The following is a 23,535-nucleotide window of genomic DNA, read 5'->3' as shown; positions in this document are numbered from 1 at the left end:
GTGGGAGACGGCGTCAAAGGCCTTACTAAAGGCCAATTTTGTTTAATAGTTTTATTCATTAAAATGAATTCTGGGCAATAAGATGGAATGTACTATCAAAACATTTGCAGGCAATAAACAAAATCAAGGGCCAAAGTACATGACATATGAGAACAGGCCAACAGAACAGGGTTTATTCAGTCTTAAGCATGAAAGGATGGAGTAGATGATCTTGCCTTCTCCGATTACCTAGTGGAAGGATATAGCTTTCCTGAAGCTGTATAGTGACAGCACAAGAGGCAATGGACACAAGTTCAAATACAGAAAATTCTGTACAGATATAAAATTACCAAAAGGCTGGTCAGATTGGAAACTAGAACAGTACTTGGAAATATACTTGAATACATATGGAGATAATACCCAACTAGACAAAGGCCTAAACAGGTCTAACTGGACTCACTATGAGCAGAAGGTTGGACTAGATGACTTCTCTTCCAACCTAAATTATTATATTATTCTGATTTAGTGATTAAAACTAATTTTTAACCATCTCAAAACTTATAATAAAAAGAAATACTGGAAAATAGCTAGAGGAGAAAAAATAAAATAGAAGCAAAACTTGTCCAACTCAGCAGCTTTTTCCTTCTAAAAGTTATTTGGTAAAATGAACATCTTTTGGTGAAATGGACACCCTTCATTGGGTTAATCTGAGTTTATAATAGGATATATGTTTGGAAAACATTCTTAGAGGTCACAGAATCAATCCACTTACTCCAAAGCAGAATCAATTTTACCTAAGTTATTCCTGACAAATGCTCATCCAACTATTCTTTAAAATCTGCAGTGTCAGAGCTTTCATTTTTTTTCTCACAACGTGTTCCTTTGCTCAACTAGCCTGAATCTCTTAGAAAAAAATCTTGTGAGAAGACAATCTACCTTGCTATACTTTAAGCTTATTACGAGTGCATTACTGCTTTACTCACAGTAGACGTGGAAAAAAAGTTAATCCTCTTCTTTTAAACTACACATTTTTATATACTTTAACATCAGTATCATGTTTCCTTTTAGTCTTCATTCTTCTAAACAATGCCATTTTCTTCAGCCTTTCCTCTTACATTGTTTTTAGACCTCCAATCATGTTCATTTTCTTGGTATTCAGTAGTAATGCATTCCATAAATTTCTGTTGGGATGCTGGAAAAGGCTTGTACATTTGGCTCCATACACTAATGAAAATATTTGTGCCTTCTACTAACTATGAAATGTTTGCTCTAGATTATATAGAGTGGAATTTGTTTTACAGTACTGCAAAGAGAGTTCACTGTGATGAAGAGCTATGAGGAGACCCAACACTGAATGACCACAGCCGTTCTCAGCACTTCTGCTCAGAACAAATGTAAACGACGCTTGTGCAGTGTTCCGTGGCAAACTCATTAAGAGACATCGTTACTGGAAAGATTCTCCACTCTGAGAAATGTCTGTGTATCTGCGTCAGAATTTGGCAGTAAAAACACCAGCACAGATATATTTTTTTTAAATACACGTTTTTAAGACCATTTCACGACACTAAAAATGTCATTGTAAAAAAGCTCTACTTGTAATGTTGAATATATGAACATCTTACCTCATATAGTTATTTCTTAATTATTACAGAGCTGAATTAGCATCATGTAGAGGTTGGCAAAGAGTACACATTCCAGGCAAGACCTGCTTCTTTTTAAGTGTAGTATCCTATTTCAGAAAACTTGTATTCAAAGCAAGGCCAAATACAGAAGTTTTTTCAGAGTGGACTGCATTTTGATCAATATTACATGAATAATTTTCTTTTTAAACAAGTAGTATGCAAGAGGAATCACATTAAAATAGTGATAGCTAATTCAACCATTTTAAAATATCACAAAGAATCTTGCATCCACCTGAAAAAAATGAATTATCACTAAATAAGTAAAGGCCTCCCTTTTCACATGGATGTGTAATTATGACTCCTGATATCATGCTCTAATCGTATTTTAAGCAATGAATAAATCATGCTGGTTTGCTCCATTTCATAGAAAGAATATACATATTATTTACCTAACCCACTACAATGCCACAGAATTGTCAATTTATGTTCAATGTTATATTGAAACGTAGTCTTATTTTGAGAGGTCAGGAAGAACATAACCTTCCACACACCCATCTTGCTACTCTGTGATTTCTTTCTTTTGTAGCAATTGAGTCACTCTTTACATAGAGAGCAGTTCTTATATACCCTAACAGATACACTGAGTTTCTCTTCATGGAGCCCAACTAAATCTCCATAGCATGGAGTCAAAGAGTTTTCTCATTCATTCATGTGTCCAGCTGATTGCCATTTCTGTCCTTTCTAACCATAATACATCAGTTTTTCTTTCATCTATTCAGGCACCTAAAGCCCTAACTCTCAACCAAGGAGCAAAAAGGAATCGAGGAAAAACTTTTTTCATAATTATATCTGTTGGCTTGTTCTTGATATTCACACACACTTTAGCAGTTCAGCAAGCTATTTTCCATTGATTTTATTCAATGATCTCTAAGGATCTTACTTGTAAGCCTTGGTATGCCTCTGCTAGTACATGAAGACCCTAACTTCCCTGCAGAGCAAACTATTATTACCCATTTGCTAGCAGTTAAAGCTGGGATAACATGACATCATGCTCATTACACTCATACTTAGGTGCTTTTTTTTAATCTAGCCATTAGTTATTAAAGAGAAAATATAAGTATAATTTCAATTTAAAAATTATTCAGACACTTGGCTATTTACAGTTCTCCTACAGTTCTCCTATTTACAGTGCTCCTACAGAATTCGGACTCCAGACAAACAGCCCCCTCACACAAGCTGTACTGATAAAGCAAATGACATGAAGTAACTAATTTGTAAAACCTTCTAGCCAGTTCTAGAAGGTCTTTAAGTATAAACTCCTACATTAAGTAGAATCTGAACTTCAGCTCCCCATCTATTAAACTGGAATGATAGCACTTTGCTATCTCATAGGGAAGTTAAGAAGATAAACACCTCAATCTTCAGTGATGGGAGACAGAGGAGTTCCTTAGCTAAAACAAGAACACTACAAATTCCTTTGCCTGGTGGCATTTTGATAGATATAATGAATGCTGTGTTATCTAAGAACTTCAAGGGATATGGATAAGTATTAAAAATCAAGCCTGTATCTTCAGTGAAATAATATTATAGATGCCTAAAGCACTTCTTCACAGTTTGAAGAGCTGAGAAGCTGTCTGTGGACAGCTCTGGCAGAAAGAATCCTTTTCTTTTCCTGACTTCCTCTCATCTAATGTGTACTCGGAGCACATCTTCCTGTGCAGCTGGAGGCTTTGTTACAGACAGGAGGACGCTGCTTCATGTAGCCAGTGTTTACTGCCTAACTTTTTTTTTAAACATGAATTTGGAAAATTTCCCAGATAATACATCTGCCCCTACTACTTGCACCTCAGAGTGCAAGACCAGCCAGGGAGGTAGTGAGGACAACCGCATTTATTAGCAATGAATAAACTGATCTATCTTTTTCTGGATTAGCAGTGGGAGATTCCAGACGCATTAAGAAGTATCTGTCTGCTGAATGACATATACATGCTGGCACACTTTTGTGTCAAGAATGTACACAGCTGCATGCACACTAAAGCCGTTCCATCTATAAAGCACAATTGCCAACTGCTTGTCTTCTGAGATGGGCAATAAGAGAGGGTCTCAACAACAAAACGAGTGCAGAGTACAATTAAAGAATATTTTTCATTCCCTTAAGTGTCTTTCTTTCTAAAATCTCCATCAGGTTTTAGAAGAAGGACTGATGATCTACTTAGAAAAACACAGTTTTCTATTTCTCAAAAACTTTAATGAGTTCAAGTACCTGAATTACACATTTTTAGGTAACAAAACAGGCTGATTTAACCTGATTGTCAGTCATTACCAGCAGATGTCTGGATAAATTGCCTAGCATGTTTTGGTTCTAGGTCATCTCCAGATACTCAGACTAATAGCTGGTTGAAAGGAAAGAAGACAATCCAAAGCAATAATAAATCATATTTATGCACACAGCATTACCAGTCATCAGATGCCAGTATGAAGGGCTCTTTATTTTAACATCTTCTTCCAACTTGTCTGTCCAAAGTCTCTCAAATCACCTCAGTCATCTCAAAAAACCTTAGTCAAGGCCTCAGTCTCAGATTATGGAGCATAACCAAACCTCAGACTGAATCGGTGCTTGTGTAGATTAGTGTTGGGTTTGCTTGGTTACAGATAAGACAGTTATGTTAAAAATCCCAGTAGTGTATTATCCTCATCCTCCAACACTCTCAGAGATTTCTGATGCGAAGTAATAAACTCAGTGATACCCCTAATTCTTTACCAATTTTATTAAACTATTTAACTATACTGCAGTGATGGGGCTGACTGAAGCTCCAGTGAGAAAAACTGCAGCTCACAATTCCTTTGGTGTTTAGATCATTACAACTGGCAACAGAAGAAACACATCTTTTTTTTTTTTTTTACTAATTATACACTAAAGTGTGCAAACTCTGATGTCAGGAAAACCATCAAGCAATTTGGATGAGGAAAGGAGCCCAACAGCTGTTCCTACAGATTCCTGCACAGACAGGTTTTGCAAGTCAACATGGTGTCAATATTTAACTAACACATTATCACTTGTTATATTATTTGACTATCAGTCAAGTAAGCACCTAGCAAGAAAAAAAAAATTGTAGTCTTCAACATTTTTTTTTTTAATCAAATGCACTGGGTGATCATAGACAGATGAGAAAGTGATTTTTGTTTTATACAAAAACTGAATTTGCACACACACGTACTTGCAAGTACCAAGATACCTGTGCTCGCATATTCTTGCCAGAATTACCTATGGTGGCCCAGAAGACAAGGGGTGCCAGCTACTCAGTCCTCTTCAAATCTTTGGCGTTCTTTTGGGTGTCAACAACACTGTATGCTTTTTACAGCCCTTATCTGTCTTAACAAATAAGGATCAGTACTTGGTTAAGTTGTACCACACTGTGTTGTGGCCTTTGCTCTATCAGCATGCCATCCAACGCTTGCACTGTTCCTTGATTGCTCTTGGATTTCCTCTTGCTGCTGTCAGTCTCATGACTTGACATGTATATACACAAACACAACTTTCTTACACCTTTTGGTATTTTTTTTAAACCTTCAGCTCTGCCATTTCCTCTCGTGCTTTTAAAAACCCATACTTCATAAACACTAAAGCAATATTTCAGTTACAGACCTCTGCAACATCTCAAACACACAACTAGGTTCATCTAGATATTTTTCTGAAAAACAGACTGTCCATATCTTTGCTTTATCTAAGAATTGAAGACATCTGCAAGTGATGAGAATCAGAGAACATAGGATAATTGGTCTGCTTTATTCTGAAAAATGTCCAGTTCCAAAATAACTAATCAAAAGAGATAGGACATCATACCCAGTGGCTCAGAAACAGCAGACACCTGTCAGATTAGCAGCCTTTTTTCTTTCCTTAACAAAACAAAGAGCACCACAACACAAATGTTCTGGACACTGAAGAAAGCACTTTTTGAGTGCTCATGCAACCTCAGAAACCTTCAAAAAGATAGCAAAGAAAACATGCCTCGGTATTTGCTGCAAATTCACTGAAAAGTTTTTATCCCAGAAGAATAAATAAAATCCATCTTCTATTTACCACTAGAAAATCAGTCAAATATAGAGCAATATTTGCTATCATGGACATCTCTATGTCCAAAGGCAAGGGAATACAAATCACATATGTACAATAACATTTTCCATAGGCTTTTAATGTGAGAATCAAAATAGCCCATACATCACTAACAATCACATTATGCTCATAAATTAAAACCTGTGGATTTTACCATGAAAATTACATATAAGACAATAATAAATGGTAACACAAATGCAGAATACAATTGATACATTTTGTAAGTAATTTAAATTCATTTACCTGTAAAGTAAGTGTTGGTGGGGAGAGTGGAACTAGGAAATCTGTAATATCCATTTCCTGGGAAACGGATCCCTTTCATTACTTCTGTACTGAATGCAGCTAAAGATGAATCCATCCTTTCCACCTGGTAGATGGGTGAAGGTCCATTAAGTTCTTCAGGTTCACTCCAATTTATCTTCACCGTTGTACTGTTCATTCCTTCAACATGAGGTGCACTAAGTTCTCTTGGAGCTGTGCATTAAAGAAAAAAATAAATCTATCATGACACATAATACTTAGGAAATTATTTATTGCATATAACATAATTTTTGCAAAACATCCTGCTTCATGAAGTTTCTGCTCATCTTAACGATAAACACAGATATCCATAGAAGCTTAAGTTGTGAAAAAAACAACAAACCACCACAACAAAAAACCCAAACCAAACAAAAAACCCATATTCTTATTATTTATAGGAACTTACTTTCAATTCTATAAGAAATATCTTATTTGTTTATTCAGGCTTTCGATAAATGTCTCTAGTATTACATCCAAAATATATTTTTTTCATAATTTTTAAGAATCTGAATCAACATCTTCAGAAAAAAGTACATTTGCGTTCTTTCCTTGATTGGCCTCTCATGCCATACTCACTATAAGCACATAGCTGTATCGCTTTCAGCACTGGATTTGAGTGAAAGACCAAAGGAGAATATGAACAGTTAATTAACTCTTGTTACATCTCAGCAGTATGCAACATGACAACATGAGTCTTTCATCACTGAACTCATCCTAGTCAACAGAAGCAGAACAGTTATCCATCCACAATACTGAAGGCCCTCCAGGTTGTTTTCCTCATGGTGCACACACAAGACATTAGCATATGTTCAGATAATTATTCAGTTCATGAAAATGATCCTCTCTTACTTTTCTCCACCAACACTGGTGCACAGTAAGACTCCATACAAGACTGTTTCCATGAAGGTATCAGCACAAGGTAGTTTTATGTTATTACAGTGATCCTCCTACCATTAAAACCAACACACTGATACTCTTTTAAACGTTCTGATAGCAGTAGTCACTCTATAGTTGAGTTATGAGCAAAATTATGCTTGTGGTTTGTTTGTTGTTTTTTTTTAATACTGTACAGTAAGTCACTGGAGGGCAGCATGACCTGTTTGGAGAACGGCATGATGGCCATATAGGTGGCAAAGAAATGGACCATCACTGAAACAATCAAGGCATCTGAAGTACAAGACTCTATTACCTACAGAATCTATATCCATCTTGTATTCCCTTTTTTCCTTCCTCATTTGTACCCAGGAAGTGAAATACAATGACAACTTGTAAAAATTACTTGTTCCCATAATGACATAGTAAAGAGCAATAAATGCCTTTCAAGAACAATAAAACCTGAATTAAAATATGGGCCTTTGAAATCTGACATATTATTTCACAGCACAGCATTGTACATAGTAAAAGTTCTTTAGAGCGGGAGAGACTGCTTCATTTAGAAAGAATTAATAACATCCTTTTAAACATTCACGCATTTCCAAGATCATTTACATATTTTTTTTTCATTTTTCCTATTTGCCTGTAGCATGTTGCTACATTTTTTTATTCTTTTCTTCTCCCCCCCACCCCCCCCCCCCCTTCCTAACTTGATAAATATTCTTCTTGGAGAAAGCAGAGAGTGGGGGAACTGGGAAACTGCCAATGACACTATATGCTGTAAATTCCTGCTTAGGCATCATTTATGACTTCACAATCTAATTAGTATCTCACACTATGGTAGAAATTTACAATGTCAAAATTGAAGTAATGCAGCGTGAGGTCATAAGCTTTCCTGCATAAGTAGGGCACAGCACTAATGAATTGTGGTATTAATGTACAAGTTTAAATAGAAAACATGGCTTAACAATCAAAACTTCACCTTTGGAGGGAACTAGAGTACGTCAGCATTTTAAATGCAAACATAAGAGGTTAAGCCCTCCAGTACTGATGGTAAAACAGAAACGCTAAAATTCATTATTTCTAAAACACATACAGCTAAGCAACACTCATGACAATAACTGTATCTTCCTTTAAATTCTAGTATTAATAAACGGCAGTTACTGGGACCATAATTATGGCATCTCTGATACCCAAACCTGAAGCTTTTATGGGGCCTATGCAATTAACTACTTAAATGCATCGTAACACTTGCTTCTCTGACAGGGAAGTATTGATTTTTTAATCATTTTCAACTCTCCTCTAGCACAAATAAATGTACTACAGTTACAGTTAATGCACTGTGTACACGCATTAAACAGTGGCATGACACAATTTATTATTTTGTGATATATGGAACAGAAGCCTACCCTTTCAGAAAGTAACATCCTTGCTATAACATTAGTATTTAAACTACAGTCTCATTGATGCTTCACAATTCTTGTGCATCAAGACAGCAGAAGACTGTACATAATAGGTTACATAAGTTAAAAAACAAAACAAAACAGAACAACCCAGAAAATCGAACTCTGCACGGGAACAGGCAGGACTGAAAAGGAATCTGTTGCATTAGCCCAGCAGGGTACTAAATGCTGAAATTTAAAATATTCAAGACTAAAAGATACAGTATATATTTTCCTAAAGGTGTCACTGTGGTACCTGTAGCTACTTTCTGAAAGACGAATCGACTACAATTTTACCTATTTAATTTTTTTTAGTCACGTTCTGTTAAGACACATCTGTCAAAATAATGAGTGTACTACATTTTAGTGAATTCAAAGTCACATTTTGTGTATTTTAATTATGTAGTTTTAATGTCTTGCTATATAATACATATTTAATATATTATAAAGCTAAAACAGTATTTAAAAGCCCATGATTGCTGCATGCCGTTGTGTAGCAGAGGGCACAAAAAAGACCAATAAAGACAGATGGTCCATACAGCTTATGTTGAAGTCATATATCTAAATATAGATGTTGCTACACAGGTCATTACAAATAAGCCTTTCCCATGTGTGCATGCACACACATGTACACAAAAATGAAGTTGGTAAGTAAAGAGCAGTTAATTTTGTTTTGTTTGAAATAATATCATTTTAGTTTTAGACTCAAAGACAGATGCCAGCATTTCGCTCTGAACAGATGGTAATTCCATCCAATAGTGCATCTCTGTATTAGGAAGGTCTGTTGTGTATACAAACAGTAATAAACACTAGTAAGGATCAAAATAAATTTTAATTGTTGACATTAAATTCTGGCAGCCACAGTTCTAAGGATACAATATTCCTTTCTCAAGTCTGTCAGGTTTACTAATACAACTGTTAAAGCTTTTCCGTACTCTGCCAGATTCTTGTCCCAGGAATAACATATTTACATTGTGGCTAAATTTAACAGTCTTACATATGTTTGAATAACTACTGCTCAGCATATTGTAGGTAGATATTTGTGTATCCTTCCACAGAAGCCTTCAATTAGCCTTCCTGAATAGCTCAGGAAGGTAACAGTAACAAAAAGTATAGAGTTTTTAATTACTCTTCAGCTGAGTTCAAAACACACACATCCAAATTAAAACAAATATTTGGCAAATTTGAGGACAAAACCTCAAAGACAATTTTTATTTTTTTTTTTTTTCATCTTGGAGCCTATCTTGCAGGTAAAACAACATCCCTCAGTACTGGTCATCCATTTCATTTTTGCTACAAGTTATTTGTGCAGAGGACCCAGAGACTGATATAGCATTTCTGGTATAATCTTTTCTTTCTCTGTGCTTCACAATAGTACCAGGCATTTCGACAGTAAATGAGACAGGAAATAATACTTACATCTTCTGACAGTATTTTGATTTTCTTTAGAAAATGGATTCTATGAAATCTATCCATTTTGGATTCTTACCCCAAGAAGAATAAAAACCACCCATAATGGACATCAAAAGAAGATTTAATAACATGGGTATGTTACAATCATATTTCTTTAAAAATAGATCTAATACACAGTATTTTTTAAAAATCATGAAAAATATATTGCTTTCACCATATGGGACAACCAACGACTCACCAACCGATTTAAGATGCAGCATATTGAGCTGACCATATGTTACAGTGCTGTTGAATGGCTGAGTGATTCATGCCCGTCACATTCTAGTATATCAATTAAAGCTCCTTGAAGTCTGCATGATTTGTGTCTCTGTTATTAAACCCTGCTAATTCATCCCACTTACACATCTGTTATAAATCTCTAGGAGTGCTGCATGATTCATGGCAATCTGTGAGCATGGTACAGCAAATTCTTCTCCTTGTAATTAACAGTAAATTGTTTTACTGCCATGCAATGAATTTTTCAGTTATATTGCAAATGAACTCCTAAATGCATGGTTCTTTCCTAAGAACTGACTTATATCATTAGGCAATTAAAAAGTATTGCTTTGAACCAAAAGCTTTTAATCAAGAGGAATGCAACTTAAACATAGTTTAAAAACCTTGCAAATTTGACACAGAGGGAAAAGAACAAACAGAGCTATTTTCTGAAGTATAATATGTGGTTTGTATGGGAGAAGAAACAAATAACTTTTGAGTCCCTAGTTATTTCCTGAAACTCAAAGAGCAGTTTAGCTACAGCTTGAACACTTGGCAAGACAAGTTTGAGCAGATATTATTTATCTCAGAAGTTACTTAAGTCATCTGTCATTAAGAAATTTCTCAGATTATTTTACACTTTTCTAATTGTAAAACAGTATCTTTATTCTTGAAATAAATAATTGGATAATTAGCCAAGCTGAATCATCAGAGGATTCCAATGCTGCTCAAGTGTTCTTGTCAAAGGTGAAACAAATTCATTTCAGCTTTGCCTCTGCAGCTTTCTGAAGAGGCTTTGATATTTTTCTCACTACATTCTTGGCAGCAGCCTCAAATTCATGAGTCCATACATCAAGTCAGTAGTTTAACAACAAATGAAATTAAATTCAAAGAAGGGAAACTAATTGAAGGACAGCAACAAAAGTGTTTGGTAATGTGCTTTTTAATATGGCATGCCACATTTGCATGATAATTTTTCCTTTTTAGCATGGAGCAGAAAGTGACTAGCTTAATGAGGGATTATTCAAGACAGGAATGAACAAAATGCATTCATAACTAAGAACAAAGATTGTATTATGAAACGGAAACAGGCAACTGCCGAGAAGTAACTGGATGATTGGTTTATGCATTATGAATAAAAAGGTAGAAAAATATTTATATTAGTATTCACTAATGACTATATATACAAGATTGTTGTAATTAAAATTATAAATTAACATATTAAGAGTGCTTGTTTAATCACTTTGGGTCCTACTCACAATGAAGAGACTTATGTACATGCATGCAAAACAATCTATGTTTTCAGGCCAGCAGCAAATGGCCCTCATATTTCTCTTCTGTAACAAAGGAAAATATACATTACTTATTACCTGTTTAATGGGAATTTGTAATTTTAAAATTGAGGCATAGCATTTTGAAGAAAAGCAGTCTATGACAGGCATAAACAACTGCTGTATTGCCCTGACAAATGAGTTGAGGCTTTTGAAAAGGACTTGCACCGGACTTCATTCATGAATGGAAAAATGGACAAATTACTCAGATTAAAATGGTAATCAAAAAGAAAACAACATCAAGGAGTGTAAGACAGCCCAGAAAGCCCATCAGCATCATTATCCCAGCAAACCCAGGGGCAACTCCAAAGCCACCAACACAACTGCCTGAGAAGTCTGCCAAGAAGCCAGATGCAGCTGGTGCTGGAAGAATATCTTCAACAAATTAGCTTCTGAACCCTGTAATTGCCGTCAAAAGCAAAGGATAAGGAATACAATGTGCTGGGCTAAATGGCAGTAATCACAAAGCCATACTTAGGTCCCTCTTAAAAAATGCTTTTTAAATGAAGTTTAAAAAAAAAATAGGAAGGGCAAAGGAAAGACAAACTTAATTACAAGAAATAAGCTCAGTCACACAGTAGTTAATGAAACATCACTGTATAGATTGTTTAAGGCACCCTTTGACTATCTGATTTGAGGTGGGTAGGATAACCAGTTGTACTAGTCCAAGCATTCACATGGTTAATTCCATCCTGTTGAAATGTCAGAATCTGCTGGGGAACAACAGTAACAAAAAAGATGTTTCTCTGTCTGAAAAAAAATGGAAAACTTGCATGTTTTGTCTTGGCAGATGCTGCAAATAATAATGCAAGTAATTTATAATTTTATGCAAACACATTGTCAAAAGAAATCCCTTTAAAGAATGGGGTCTTTCACTGGTACCAGCTAGTACAGTTCTATAGATTCAAAGGTATCAGCTCAGAATCCTACGTGAGATAAAACCACACAGCAAAAAACACTTTTGAAAATTAAAATATAGCCAAAGACCTGATAGCAACAACAAGCTGAATGCCTTTCTCAATCATAAATAGGAATATGAACTCAGCAGAACCCAGAGAAAGGAATAAAGTAAAATGTGGCTCTAGGTGTTGAGAAAAAAATATGTATAATTACTATCAAGTATTGCTGTCAGAGACATAAGTGCAGTTCCACTTGATGATCTTGGGTTAGAAAACACAAAAACAAAGCTCAAACTGTATTTCAAAGTTTCAAATGAAGTATTAAAAATGAACTTTCATCATCTATCAGTCAAGGTTTTCAATAGCATGTGCACAATATTGGAGTGTATAAAGAGTATTTAAAATACTACATGGATTGTGAACACATATCCTTAGTTTAATGTTTAAACTACTGATTGAAAAATTACTTTTTAATTATTTGAATCTTTACATGCCAACAATCTGTGTATTTGTATCTGAACATACCAAACTGAGGTTCTATTTCTGTCCAATCACCTTCTCTGAGTAACAGACATGGGTTAATTCTCTTCTTCCATTACCTTGACATGCTTGTTTTGGTCTTTCATCCCAACACATGACAAAAAGTCATGTAACATAGACTTTCAACACTTTTTACCATTCTTGGAGTTGGTCATGCATCAAGCATACCGGTGCAAGTTCTTTTATTTCATAGAATCATAGAATGGTTTCAGCTGGAAAAGACCTTTGAGATCACTGAGTCCAACCACCGATCCAGCTCTGCTAAGTCCACCACTACTACCATCTACTCATCTTTTAAACACCTCCAGGGATGGTGATGCAACCACCTCCCTGGGCAGCCTGTTCCAGTGCGTAAAGTAAAGTTTCTTCAGTAAAGAAATTCCTCCTGATATCTAACTTCAGCCTCCCCTGCATTTTTATCACCCCTAATCTTTCTATCTTATTTATCACACTTCTTCTTCTTCCTGGTTTCATATGCATTTGTGACAGCTTACACTCAGGTTTTTTATAAAATAAGTCAATTCTTATTAATTCTATTTATTTGCTTCCTCACTCTCTCTCTTCACATTCTTCTGGCTCAATTGTCTTCTTTTATTACCATTTACAAATATTGTGGATGTGTATATTGGTGAGGATGAGATTTTTTGCCAGTCTGACAGATGCAAGGACATATAGCTGAATTTAGTTTTCTTTCACTATCCTCTTGCAAAGCTACTCATGAGATATGATAGATTTTGACAAGTATCTTGTATCTAGTCTTCAAATTAACCTAATGGATATGAACAAAGCTTAAAAATTACTTGAGACCTCTAGTGAAAAATTTTAGAAGGCATTGGCAATTCCAAAAGCAAGCTCCTTGGTACTACACATCAGTTGGACACGCCAAAATCACAGTCATCAAGGTACCCATTGATTTAAATGCTCCACATGATAAATTAGTATACTCCACACATGGACGGAGTAGAGATGGTTTTCCATTACCATTCTCAGGATCAGAAGAGAAGAATTAGTCTAATTTAGTATAACCTCTAGCCCAACTTGGAACACAATTCAAAGCTCCTGGATTGTGTTACGATGCAAAGGGATCATCATGCTGGAGCACATTTCAGTCGAGACTTCCTCAAAAAAGCTCCCTTTGCCAGGCCATGGAGAGGGACTGGCATCCAGCCAGGGAGGTTGTCCCTGTGCCAGGGAGACATTCCTTCAAGAAACAGAACTCCTCAACAGTCCTAGAAAAGCAATTTTAATTTCATTTTGCACCATTCAGTGACAGTAAAGGATAATAATGGACTAAGACTTGATGATTTATTTTTACAGATGATGGAACTGGTGTCTCCTAACTTTGTTCCAAGTTCGAACTTGCTTTGATCATCACATAAGTAGTGGGGATTTTTTAATTTATTTGGAAATATAGTTTCATAAAACTGTATAAAATAGAACACACACCAAAATAAACCTGGATGGGGATTATTAAACAATTTTCTCCAGAAATTAAAAATGTGAACAATGAAAGATGAAATTGCATGCAGAATTTAAGTGTTTTACTCTTTAGTTTGTAAAAATTTAAGGCATTGCATTAACAAGCTTTAAAACCATAAAAGGAACCCAATAGAGGACTGACTCTTTGCTCTCAAGGCTTACAAATGTAAGTAGGAAAATGCTACACTGCAAAACAGCTAATAAATTGGAACATTGCCTGTTACTCTATTTTGCATTCTCCTGTCTTCTCTAATGTGATAGGTCTCTAACACAACCAGGGGGAAGATGGTCATAAACAAGCTGTCAAGCATAACTAAGCTATTTTTTCTGAATCTTTTAATAAATTTATAAGTGCAAAGTTGGATCATTTGTAGTAATAAGACGTGCTGTTTAGGCCGTATTTGTTTCCATGGTTATCGGCACAGACTGGAATTCTGTTCCTTGCATGGGAATGGGATAAAGTCATACTCATACAAGTAGGAGGCTCTGTAGATGGCCAACTTGAAAGTTTAAGAGGTGGCAGTATGAGAAAATGAAGTAAATTTTGAAATAAGCAATTCAGCAAGAGAGAAGGCTTATAGAATCTTTGCCCACTGAAACATAGACGAAATGCTGAATCAAGGAGTAAAGTATCTATCTTCCACTTGGAAACAAATGGAAAGGCAATTACATAGAGACAGATGAAGAACAGATGACAGACTGGACAGCTTAAATTCCACTTCAGTTCATGTATATAAAGCTTCCTATTTACTGACTCTGGGCATCTCCTTATTTCCTGTTTGGAAGCTCCAATGTCTCTTCATTGATTATGCAGAGGAGCTTTGATGGAATTCAGGCAACTCAAACACAGCCCAGAGAGTCTAGGAAAACATTCTGCACAGCAGAAACTTTCAGTTTTCTTTCTATGGGAGACCAAATTACATAAAAGAGGTAATTTCAAAGACCAGCATCACAGCATCCATTTGACAACATCCCTAACTGCTTAACTGAAAATGCTAACATTGTGAATGTAATTAATGTGTTTTAAATACCTGCACAAAAGGAAAGCACAATGTTAAGTAGTCAGCTCTCTGTAGGTGACCATCAGTATGTCACATAGTATAGATTTTGAGCTTATATTTATGGTATTAAAGAGCTGTACTAATTCATGAATAGACTTGTGAAGCTGATTTTCCTAAGAATTTCTCTCTCAAAACCCTCTTGGTCCTCTGATGTCTAAGAACTGACTTTACAACAGTCTTTTCTTCAAAGCAAATACAGGCCTTCTCCTTCTCTGTTCTGTACTGATGCTTATTTTCTCCTAAATTTGTAGAAAGTTAGTACCTTTGAAGTCCCTGACATATGTGTTTGAAATAAACTCAAAGACTGAAAATTGATTAAAGGTGCACAGGCACATATATGCAGTTTCTTAAGTATTGTTTCCATAGGAAAGTGTGAGTCTACATAGCAATTAAGCAAAACCTCAAATCTCAGGGGCTAAATAAACAGAATCACAGAATGTTAGCAGCTGGGAGGGACCTCAAAAGACCATCCAGTCCAACCCCCCTGCCAGAGCAGGATCACCCAGACTAGGTCACACAGGAACGTGTCCAAGCGGGTTTTGAATGTCTCCAGAGGAGACTCCACAACCTTTCTGGGCAGCCTGTTCCAGTGCTCTGTCACCCTCACAGTAAAAAAAGTTTTTCCTTATGTGCACATGGAACCTCCTATGCTCCAGCATGCACCCATTGCCCCTTGGTCCTATCATTGGACATCACTGAGAAGAGCAACAAACAAACATTTTCAAAACATTTTCAAAAGAGCAGACCCAAATCATGCATGTTGCTTCAAATTTAGACACACAAATACACTATGTACATATGTTAGAGTTTAATACAAACACCGTGTAACTCCCCCGTCATGGGTTAAGCAAGACATTGGCAGAGCATGTGCATTTTAAATGCCCTGTTCTGCAAACATTGCACACACACTAAAAAACCCCAATAAATTAACAGGTTCTTAGGATCATAAATGAATGAATGGGTTCAGAACATTTATGCAGTTAACATTTAAATAAACAGGAACAAAAATAAACATAACCATAACTTGCAATTGAGAGAGCAGTACACAAATCCTATTGCCATAATAGTGTACCTTAAACCTTCACTGAAAACATTTTCATTTTAATCTGTCAAGATAAACAAATAATAATTAAGCAAGTCACTTTGTATTAATATAACACCTACCCCTGTCACTGTGCATCAAACTACGATCATCTTAATGGTATTCATTAGTAAACTGTGTGTCAGCTTTGCACTCTGATACAGATTGTTTCCTTACCAGCTGCCAAGGTTTGCCCCACGCCTGGCTCACTGGTTACACAACCAATTTGATTGCAGAGAGTAACAGTAAAGTTGTACGTCCTGTAAGGTTTTAATCCGGTTGCTACATAAAATAGCTCACGAGCCTCTGCTATATGCAAAACCTGTAAAGCAAACAGATTGGAAGACGACAGTTGGTTAATAACATTTACATTCCTATTAATTCATGACATGTTCACTAATAAGAAACTTGTCTATGAATTTGCAGATTCCTTCATTTAGATGTGGAAAAGCCTGCAAAGACCAGCTGAGGGAGAGGATTATTTTGGAGAATCTGAACAAGCTTGTATTTAGGTGGTAATACTTCTCATCACACTGTTTTATGAGGTAATAAGCCAGTTCCTGAGTGGATAAATGAGGAAACAAAGTTACTGCCTCATAAAACTGTGTGGTGGTGGAGTTATCACTACAAACAGCGCAGCTGCAATCCAGAAGACAAAGATGGCACTATTAAGCTGTGAAATCTGACCACCATTGAATGAGTGACGATTAGCACGCATAACAACTAGAATAACTAAAACCTACAGACATTTGAATCTGCTTTACTTAAACTCTAAGCTATCAGAGAGAATAGAACTGAATAAACTGTTGCACTTTATAAGCAATTTACAGCAGCCCCAGGAGCAATAGTATCCCCACTTCACAGACAAACTGAGGCCCATCTGTGGTACCACTGAAAGACAAAATCAGCTCTGAAATGAGAAATACAATGTCAGAGCACCAGATACACTCGCACATTCTGATTATCGATCCTGCTTCTTTGTTCATTCCTAAGCTTTTAGCTTACTACTACTTCCGTGGTATTTGTCTGCCAAACCGAGTCACTCATAAAATATAATAGTATTTTAAAACATATTTAGAAGTTACAAAGTTGATTTTCTGCTATTTTAGTGCTTTCCCACTTCAAAGATTTGTCCATTATCCAGGAAGCCAGACTGTTACCTTCTTAATGAAAATGCAGATTCCTACAAAACAATATAGCTTTAAGCCTATCAGCAAATATATAGCAATAATAGAGAATCAGAACATGCAGAGACCAAGGCCATTTAAATGTTGTTAATCTCAGCTCTCCTGATTCTGAGTCTCACCTGCTACTGAATACAAGTCAGCTCAGGAATACAACTTAAAACCTGAAAGTAGATTATAACGTTACAGAGCACTCAAGATAAACTGGTGGGCAAAAGAGTTAGATCAGAGGATATATCGCAAATAAGGGAAAAAATTAATCACAATGTCAAGTAGGATGTCAGACTTTATTAGTTTTACTATTAACAATTAGGAAAAACTTAATGTAACTAACAACAATACCTCAGAAAAAGGTGGCAAGAACCTTTGTTCTGTCATCAAACTGATGCTGTATCCCATCACTTCTCCTCTTGCTAAATTATCTTCAGGTTTTTCCCATGACACATTGAGGGAATATGATGAAAGAGGGAATACTGATGGAGATGGCATGAACACTGGGGCTAAAATCAAATTAATACAATAACATTCATTAAATAAGTGAGCAATGTGTGTCATGCAAGCTTTCTCACTGTATTTGTAAAACACTATTTCAGGCAGTCTTTTTCTTTTTTTAACCTTCTTTTTAAGTCTAACCAGAATTTTCAGATTATTTTGATGGCACATAAAAAGTACCTTATACATCATTCTCCTGTTTTTATACTCTGGCTATGAATGCAGAATAAAACTCCGCCTATCCCTTCAAAGAAATACTAATCAGCACTACCCCGTAGCAGGTAGAAAAGTACATACAAATGAAAAAGACTTGAGAAAGAACTTCATGCAACCTGGGAAAAAACTGATAAAAGCAAAAAGTGTTCAATACTTTAGCATCTTAAAAGCAATTTTGTTTGCTAGGCCAGTTTGAAATTAACATGTCTCTCACTTCTTACAAAACAGTTCCCTTGTCTTCCATAGTAAATCTGTAAAAGGATTGTTTGCACTGCAGTTAAATCCCCACCTGATTACTCTGTAATAATAGGATACCAACTCATAGCACTTCTGCTATGTACAAACAACCACACTAATGGACCTCTTCCCAAATACAATTTAACACTTTTATAACATATAGTATTTAAGAACAGATAAGCACAAAGACTCATTGTGAAAGGGGAATTAGTTTAGCCTGCTATTTTGCAGGAGCAGATGACTGATGACATGATTTTTCAAGCTAACAGCAAACAAAAGCATCAGTGAGGTAACAGAGATGTTTAATTGCAAAACATGGGCTCTATCAGCCTAAAAAACTTAGATTTCTAATGAAAGCCTCGAAATAAATAGCTGATATTTCAAATATGTCAAGTGGCAAGCCCTTTCAAAAAACTGAACAGAAGGGCCACAATAAGAGCCATTGTGAACTGGTTAAACTTTTTTATAAAATGGTCAATATGATGACACTTGGCTTTCAAAAAAGCATGAGAAAAGTTTCAAGCGGTATACCCCTGAAATGGTAACCTCCTCAAGTTCTTCAAAAAGAAAGCTTTCTAAACAATTAAAGCCTCAGTTCAGGAAAACTCATTTGAACCTCCTTTCTGAATATAACGTAACTTCTTGGACAACATTCCTGGTTCACACCAGCTATTAATACATTTGTGACAAAATAAATCTTTTTCATTAAATAATGTATAAATAACAACTGGGAAAACAGTGGAGTATTCAAACACTGCTTGGTAGATTTCGCAGTCTTGCTGTTTTCAAATTTTGGTTTAATTGACAGGGATTATTTTCTTCTTGATGAAGATGTTTTTGCTTAACATGCTAAGTTCCAAGATAATCTGGTCTTTCTTTATTAGTTAAAAAAATGTAATTTGTCCCTATTTGGACCATGCATTCTAATTTAGTTTTTCCTTTCATTTGTATCAAACTAATTCAAAACAATACTTACCAGCCTCTCCTGTTTGTCCTGATACCCAGTCTGAAGATATGCTACCTGCCATGTTTACTGCTAGCACATGAAATTCATACTCTGTGAATGGCTCCAGATCAGTGACTGTGGTACTGGTCTGTGGTGGAGCCAGGGCATTTTCATTAGGAGACTCCACAACTGGTTGAGGACTGAGCCATCCACTGCTTTGGAAAATACGAATTTCAGGAGGAAGAAAGTTCTCATCTGGTTTTAATTTTTTTCTCATGTAAAGTTCATATCTTATAATTATGCCTACAGAAATAAAAAGAGAGCCATAAAAATTAGTGTTTTTAAATTATTTCTAGACTTCTACTAAAATACCAACACCAATATATTTAATGAGCTAACAGTCAATCAACATCATAGAAAATATAGCATAAGAAGTTTTCCTAATTTCTGCTATTTTCATCCAAACATTCACTTTGGCATTTCTTTAATTACACTGCTTATTTTCCCCTCCATGCAATTTTAGGATTTGAAAACAAATGGCTGGACTACAGTATGAGTTCTTCCAACCTCACTGGAAGGTGACATCCTAAAGTTCTCATCAAATGTTACTGGAAATTACTTCAGGCCTCTTATTTTTGAAGGGATATTTACATTTTAATTTTTTAAATTCTTTTTTACAGAATGGGTAGGGAACTTTTGAATGATAATTTAATGCTAACCTTTTAGAACATACTACTGGATAAAAGATATGTGTGTCTCAGTTTTTCATCTACATAAATCTATTATGTACACAGGAGGGTCTGACCACTTTGGAAAACAAAAACCAAACCAAACAAATGAAAAACTCACCAAAAAAAAACAAACAAAAAACCCCTTCAGTATTGTGGTATGAAGCAATACATGATCTAGGCTGGATCCTGGAAGTAGTTTAACTGTAGGAACAGAGTGTAAGCAAGCTGACTGGAGATTCCCAAATGGAAAAGATGAGACACATAGCAGAGCCAGGAGACAGTTAATTGCCATATAACGTATACATTTGGGGCTTTACTCATGTACAGAACTGGAGAGTTGGCTTGAGAGAAAAAGCTTCTCTCTTTGTATTTGGAAAGACCAGGAAATCTGACCAGATATCAAAAGAAATATAAGAGCATTGCTTAAATCTGCCTGTGCTGGCAGCTATATCCATGTAATGGCTACGAAGTAAACTATGAAGAGCATATACTACAGGTTAAGGGACAAGTACTAACAGCAGCTATCATGATCTGTCCTTCTAAATACATTCTTGTGCAGGCATCCTTCCTGTCTAATCTGGTAATAGCTGGCAAATAAGATATTCAAAGTGAAAGCTGAGCTCACCATACACAGATGCCCATTTTGTGAACAGATCAAAATGCTTGTTTTCCCATGCACAAATATTTGTACATGTAAGTGCAAGTTCACAAAGCTCCATTGCACATATATTAAAAGATAAATTGTTTATCATTAAAATCTGTGGCATCATAAAAGTATCCTACAACAGCTGCATTCTCAGTTTCAAAAACCTAAAATATTATTACACAAGTTAGACCAGCAACTCTTGGCAATTGCCTAATCCCTAACAAAGTTATACTGGTAATACAATTAGTTACTACACATGACGGATGGTTTTAAAAACAGACTTCTCTGTTAATTCTTAGATTTATTTTCCTTAACTGTTATCTGCTTATTTGTTCTTTGTAAGGCAATATCACCACATCTGCCTGAACTAGGCGATCTGGCAAATTAGGAAAAAAATTAATTTTACTGTAAATGCTTAATTATAAATGTGATTTTTGCTGCAGCAGATGCCACTAAGGGCTACATCCTGGATCAAACATATACAGTTGGGGTTTTGGACTCCAAAAGAATAAAATGCAGTCTCAGAGAATACATTTAGTGGCAGACAGGCAAACTAAGTAAATGCCTTACTCCATCCTCAGTTTATGTCACATGGATAGGGATATTCTAAGCAAATTTGAGAAAATTCTGCTTTTTCTTTGCAAAAACTCTGACTTCCAAAAGTAAATACAATGTCCTACCATTTGGTTTCTCAGGTGGTGACCATTCCACAGCCAGTTCTGTAGAGCTGATGGTTTCTATCACCGGTGGGCGTAGCCCTTCTGGAGGGGCTTGTGCAGTAATTACTGTTACTGGCTGGCTCTTTAAGCAGCCTCCGCTAGTACAAGCTTGTACAGAAAAAACATACTTTGTAAATGGAATGAGATTCCAAATAATTGCTGAAGTCTTTAAGCCTTCATACTGACCACAAGGCTGAAGATCAACTAGGCTAGTGCATGTCAAAATGTATTTCTCTATGGGCCCAGAGTCATTGGAGAGGCTTGTCCAGAAAAGTAAAACAGAGTGGTGACTAACAGGGAAGATGGGATTTAGATGCAAGTTTCCTGTAGGCGTCCCAGATTTTGTTCTGTATGTCACTGAGGCACTTCTAGTAAAACCATGAATGTTGCTGGCTTGGATGTAATAGGAATAGAAGGTATATGCAGACAGCATGGTATCAGTGAAGGTCTGAACACCTAAAGCAAACAGGCGAGAAGAAAATTGTATCAGTCTAACATATTAAAAATAATCTCAGTTTGCACAACTCCCAGCCCTAAATAGAAGCTGTAAGATATTTATGCTAATTTGCATGCTCTTCTTGAGATCATTATGAACATCATAACTCCTCAAAGTAAGTTGTTTTTTTAAAACAGGGAAAAATTCCTCCCCTTTATTCTCTTAGTATCTTCCACTGCACATTGGCATCACTAGAGAAACTATTTTCCCACTGAATTTCTCCTAGTTCCTGTTTTAATTATGAACAAGATTAATACAATTATCTTCTTATTCCTCCTTTGCTTAGAAATAATTATTTCAAATGTAAATCAGCATTGATATTAGTGGATTTGATCTTAAAAAACCAAAACCAAAACAAACCCAAACCCAAAAAAACTATTCTGTAAATTATCACACCTTTGGTTTTGATTCATTTCATAGCATAAGGCCAAATATTTCACCTTTCTGTGCTTTCCCTTCCTCTTTTCTAAAATAGTGCTTAATAGTTCATTTGAAAAGCATCTGATCTTGGATGAAAAGTGAAACGGAAATTCAAATGATTATTAAACAGGTATATTTAAAGCCTATATTTACCTTCCTCACCCGCTAGTTTCCATTATTCTAGACAGCTTTTTAGCAACCATGATCATGAATAGCTCCTGATATACCACAAGCAGTTACACATCCTAGTCATCAGAGCATGACATGAATTTATATATAACCATAGCAGCATACATCATACACCATACATACATTTGCCTTAAGAAATAGTGAACATTGAGTAATACATTACATGCCAGAGCATGGATACTCTTAAACTTTTCAAAAGGAACTGGAAAGAACACAGCTATTTCTGAGTCCTCTGTTTATGTCTGCACTGGCAAGACAGCTCTGAGTACAACTTAAAGAGGAGGACCACGAAATTATTTGTATTGCTAGATATTCAAGCCTTGACGTTGTAGTACAAAAGCAGCAGTGACAGCCTAGTAATTGCTTACAGTGCTCCAACTACCCATAGCAATCACAAACTTATTGCAATAAGGAGACTGGGTAATCTCATCTTCATGCCTTTCAAACCCTAGTACTTCAGGACAGGCTGGAGAACAGTTCTGCCAGTGACAGCAATGGTTATCGCAACATCCTTGTGCATTAGGAGTAAGAACCATGTATTTAGCTACATTTATAAATACTTAGAAACAGTGTGATTTAGTTAGAATCGTAAGTAAGTTTGGGGTTTTTTTACACATTTTAGAGCAAGTATTTACACAGAATCACAGAACGTTAGGGATTGGAAGGGACCTCAAAAGATCATCTAGTCCAATCCCCCTGACGGAGCAGGAACACCTAGATGAGGTTACTTTCACTTTATCCTCAAGAAAAGGATTGGTATCTCTTGAGCCTCCGGTTTCCCAGAGCAGTTAGGAAAACATTGTTTTAATTGGGCATTCTGCAATACTATCAGTCAGATCACCAGGCTGATTTAGAAGATTAATCTTAATT

The 23,535-nt window shown here is 35.9% G+C and overlaps 1 protein-coding gene across 1 annotated transcript in view; it reads right to left on the bottom strand.

Moving 5' to 3' along the window:
- Window positions 1–5,950: 5,950 nt before the first annotated feature.
- USH2A (Usher syndrome 2A (autosomal recessive, mild)) overlaps window positions 5,951–23,535 on the bottom strand; it is a 103,956-nt gene continuing 86,371 nt past the window's right edge. The window contains exons 16-20 of the mRNA XM_010190705.1: window positions 21,522–22,016; window positions 19,495–19,767; window positions 17,916–18,073; window positions 16,567–16,711; window positions 5,951–6,189 (exon numbers count right to left, since the gene is read on the bottom strand). Of these exons, the coding sequence (XP_010189007.1) occupies window positions 5,951–6,189; window positions 16,567–16,711; window positions 17,916–18,073; window positions 19,495–19,767; window positions 21,522–22,016 (1,310 nt within the window). The remainder of the gene's footprint in view (window positions 6,190–16,566; window positions 16,712–17,915; window positions 18,074–19,494; window positions 19,768–21,521; window positions 22,017–23,535) is intronic.

Source organism: Mesitornis unicolor, unplaced genomic scaffold, assembly GCF_000695765.1.
Source record: "Mesitornis unicolor isolate BGI_N332 unplaced genomic scaffold, ASM69576v1 scaffold46908, whole genome shotgun sequence".
In the NCBI taxonomy this organism is placed as follows: domain Eukaryota; kingdom Metazoa; phylum Chordata; class Aves; order Mesitornithiformes; family Mesitornithidae; genus Mesitornis; species Mesitornis unicolor.
The sequence above is the reverse complement of the archived record's forward strand: the minus strand, read 5'-3'. Positions and strand labels throughout refer to the sequence as shown.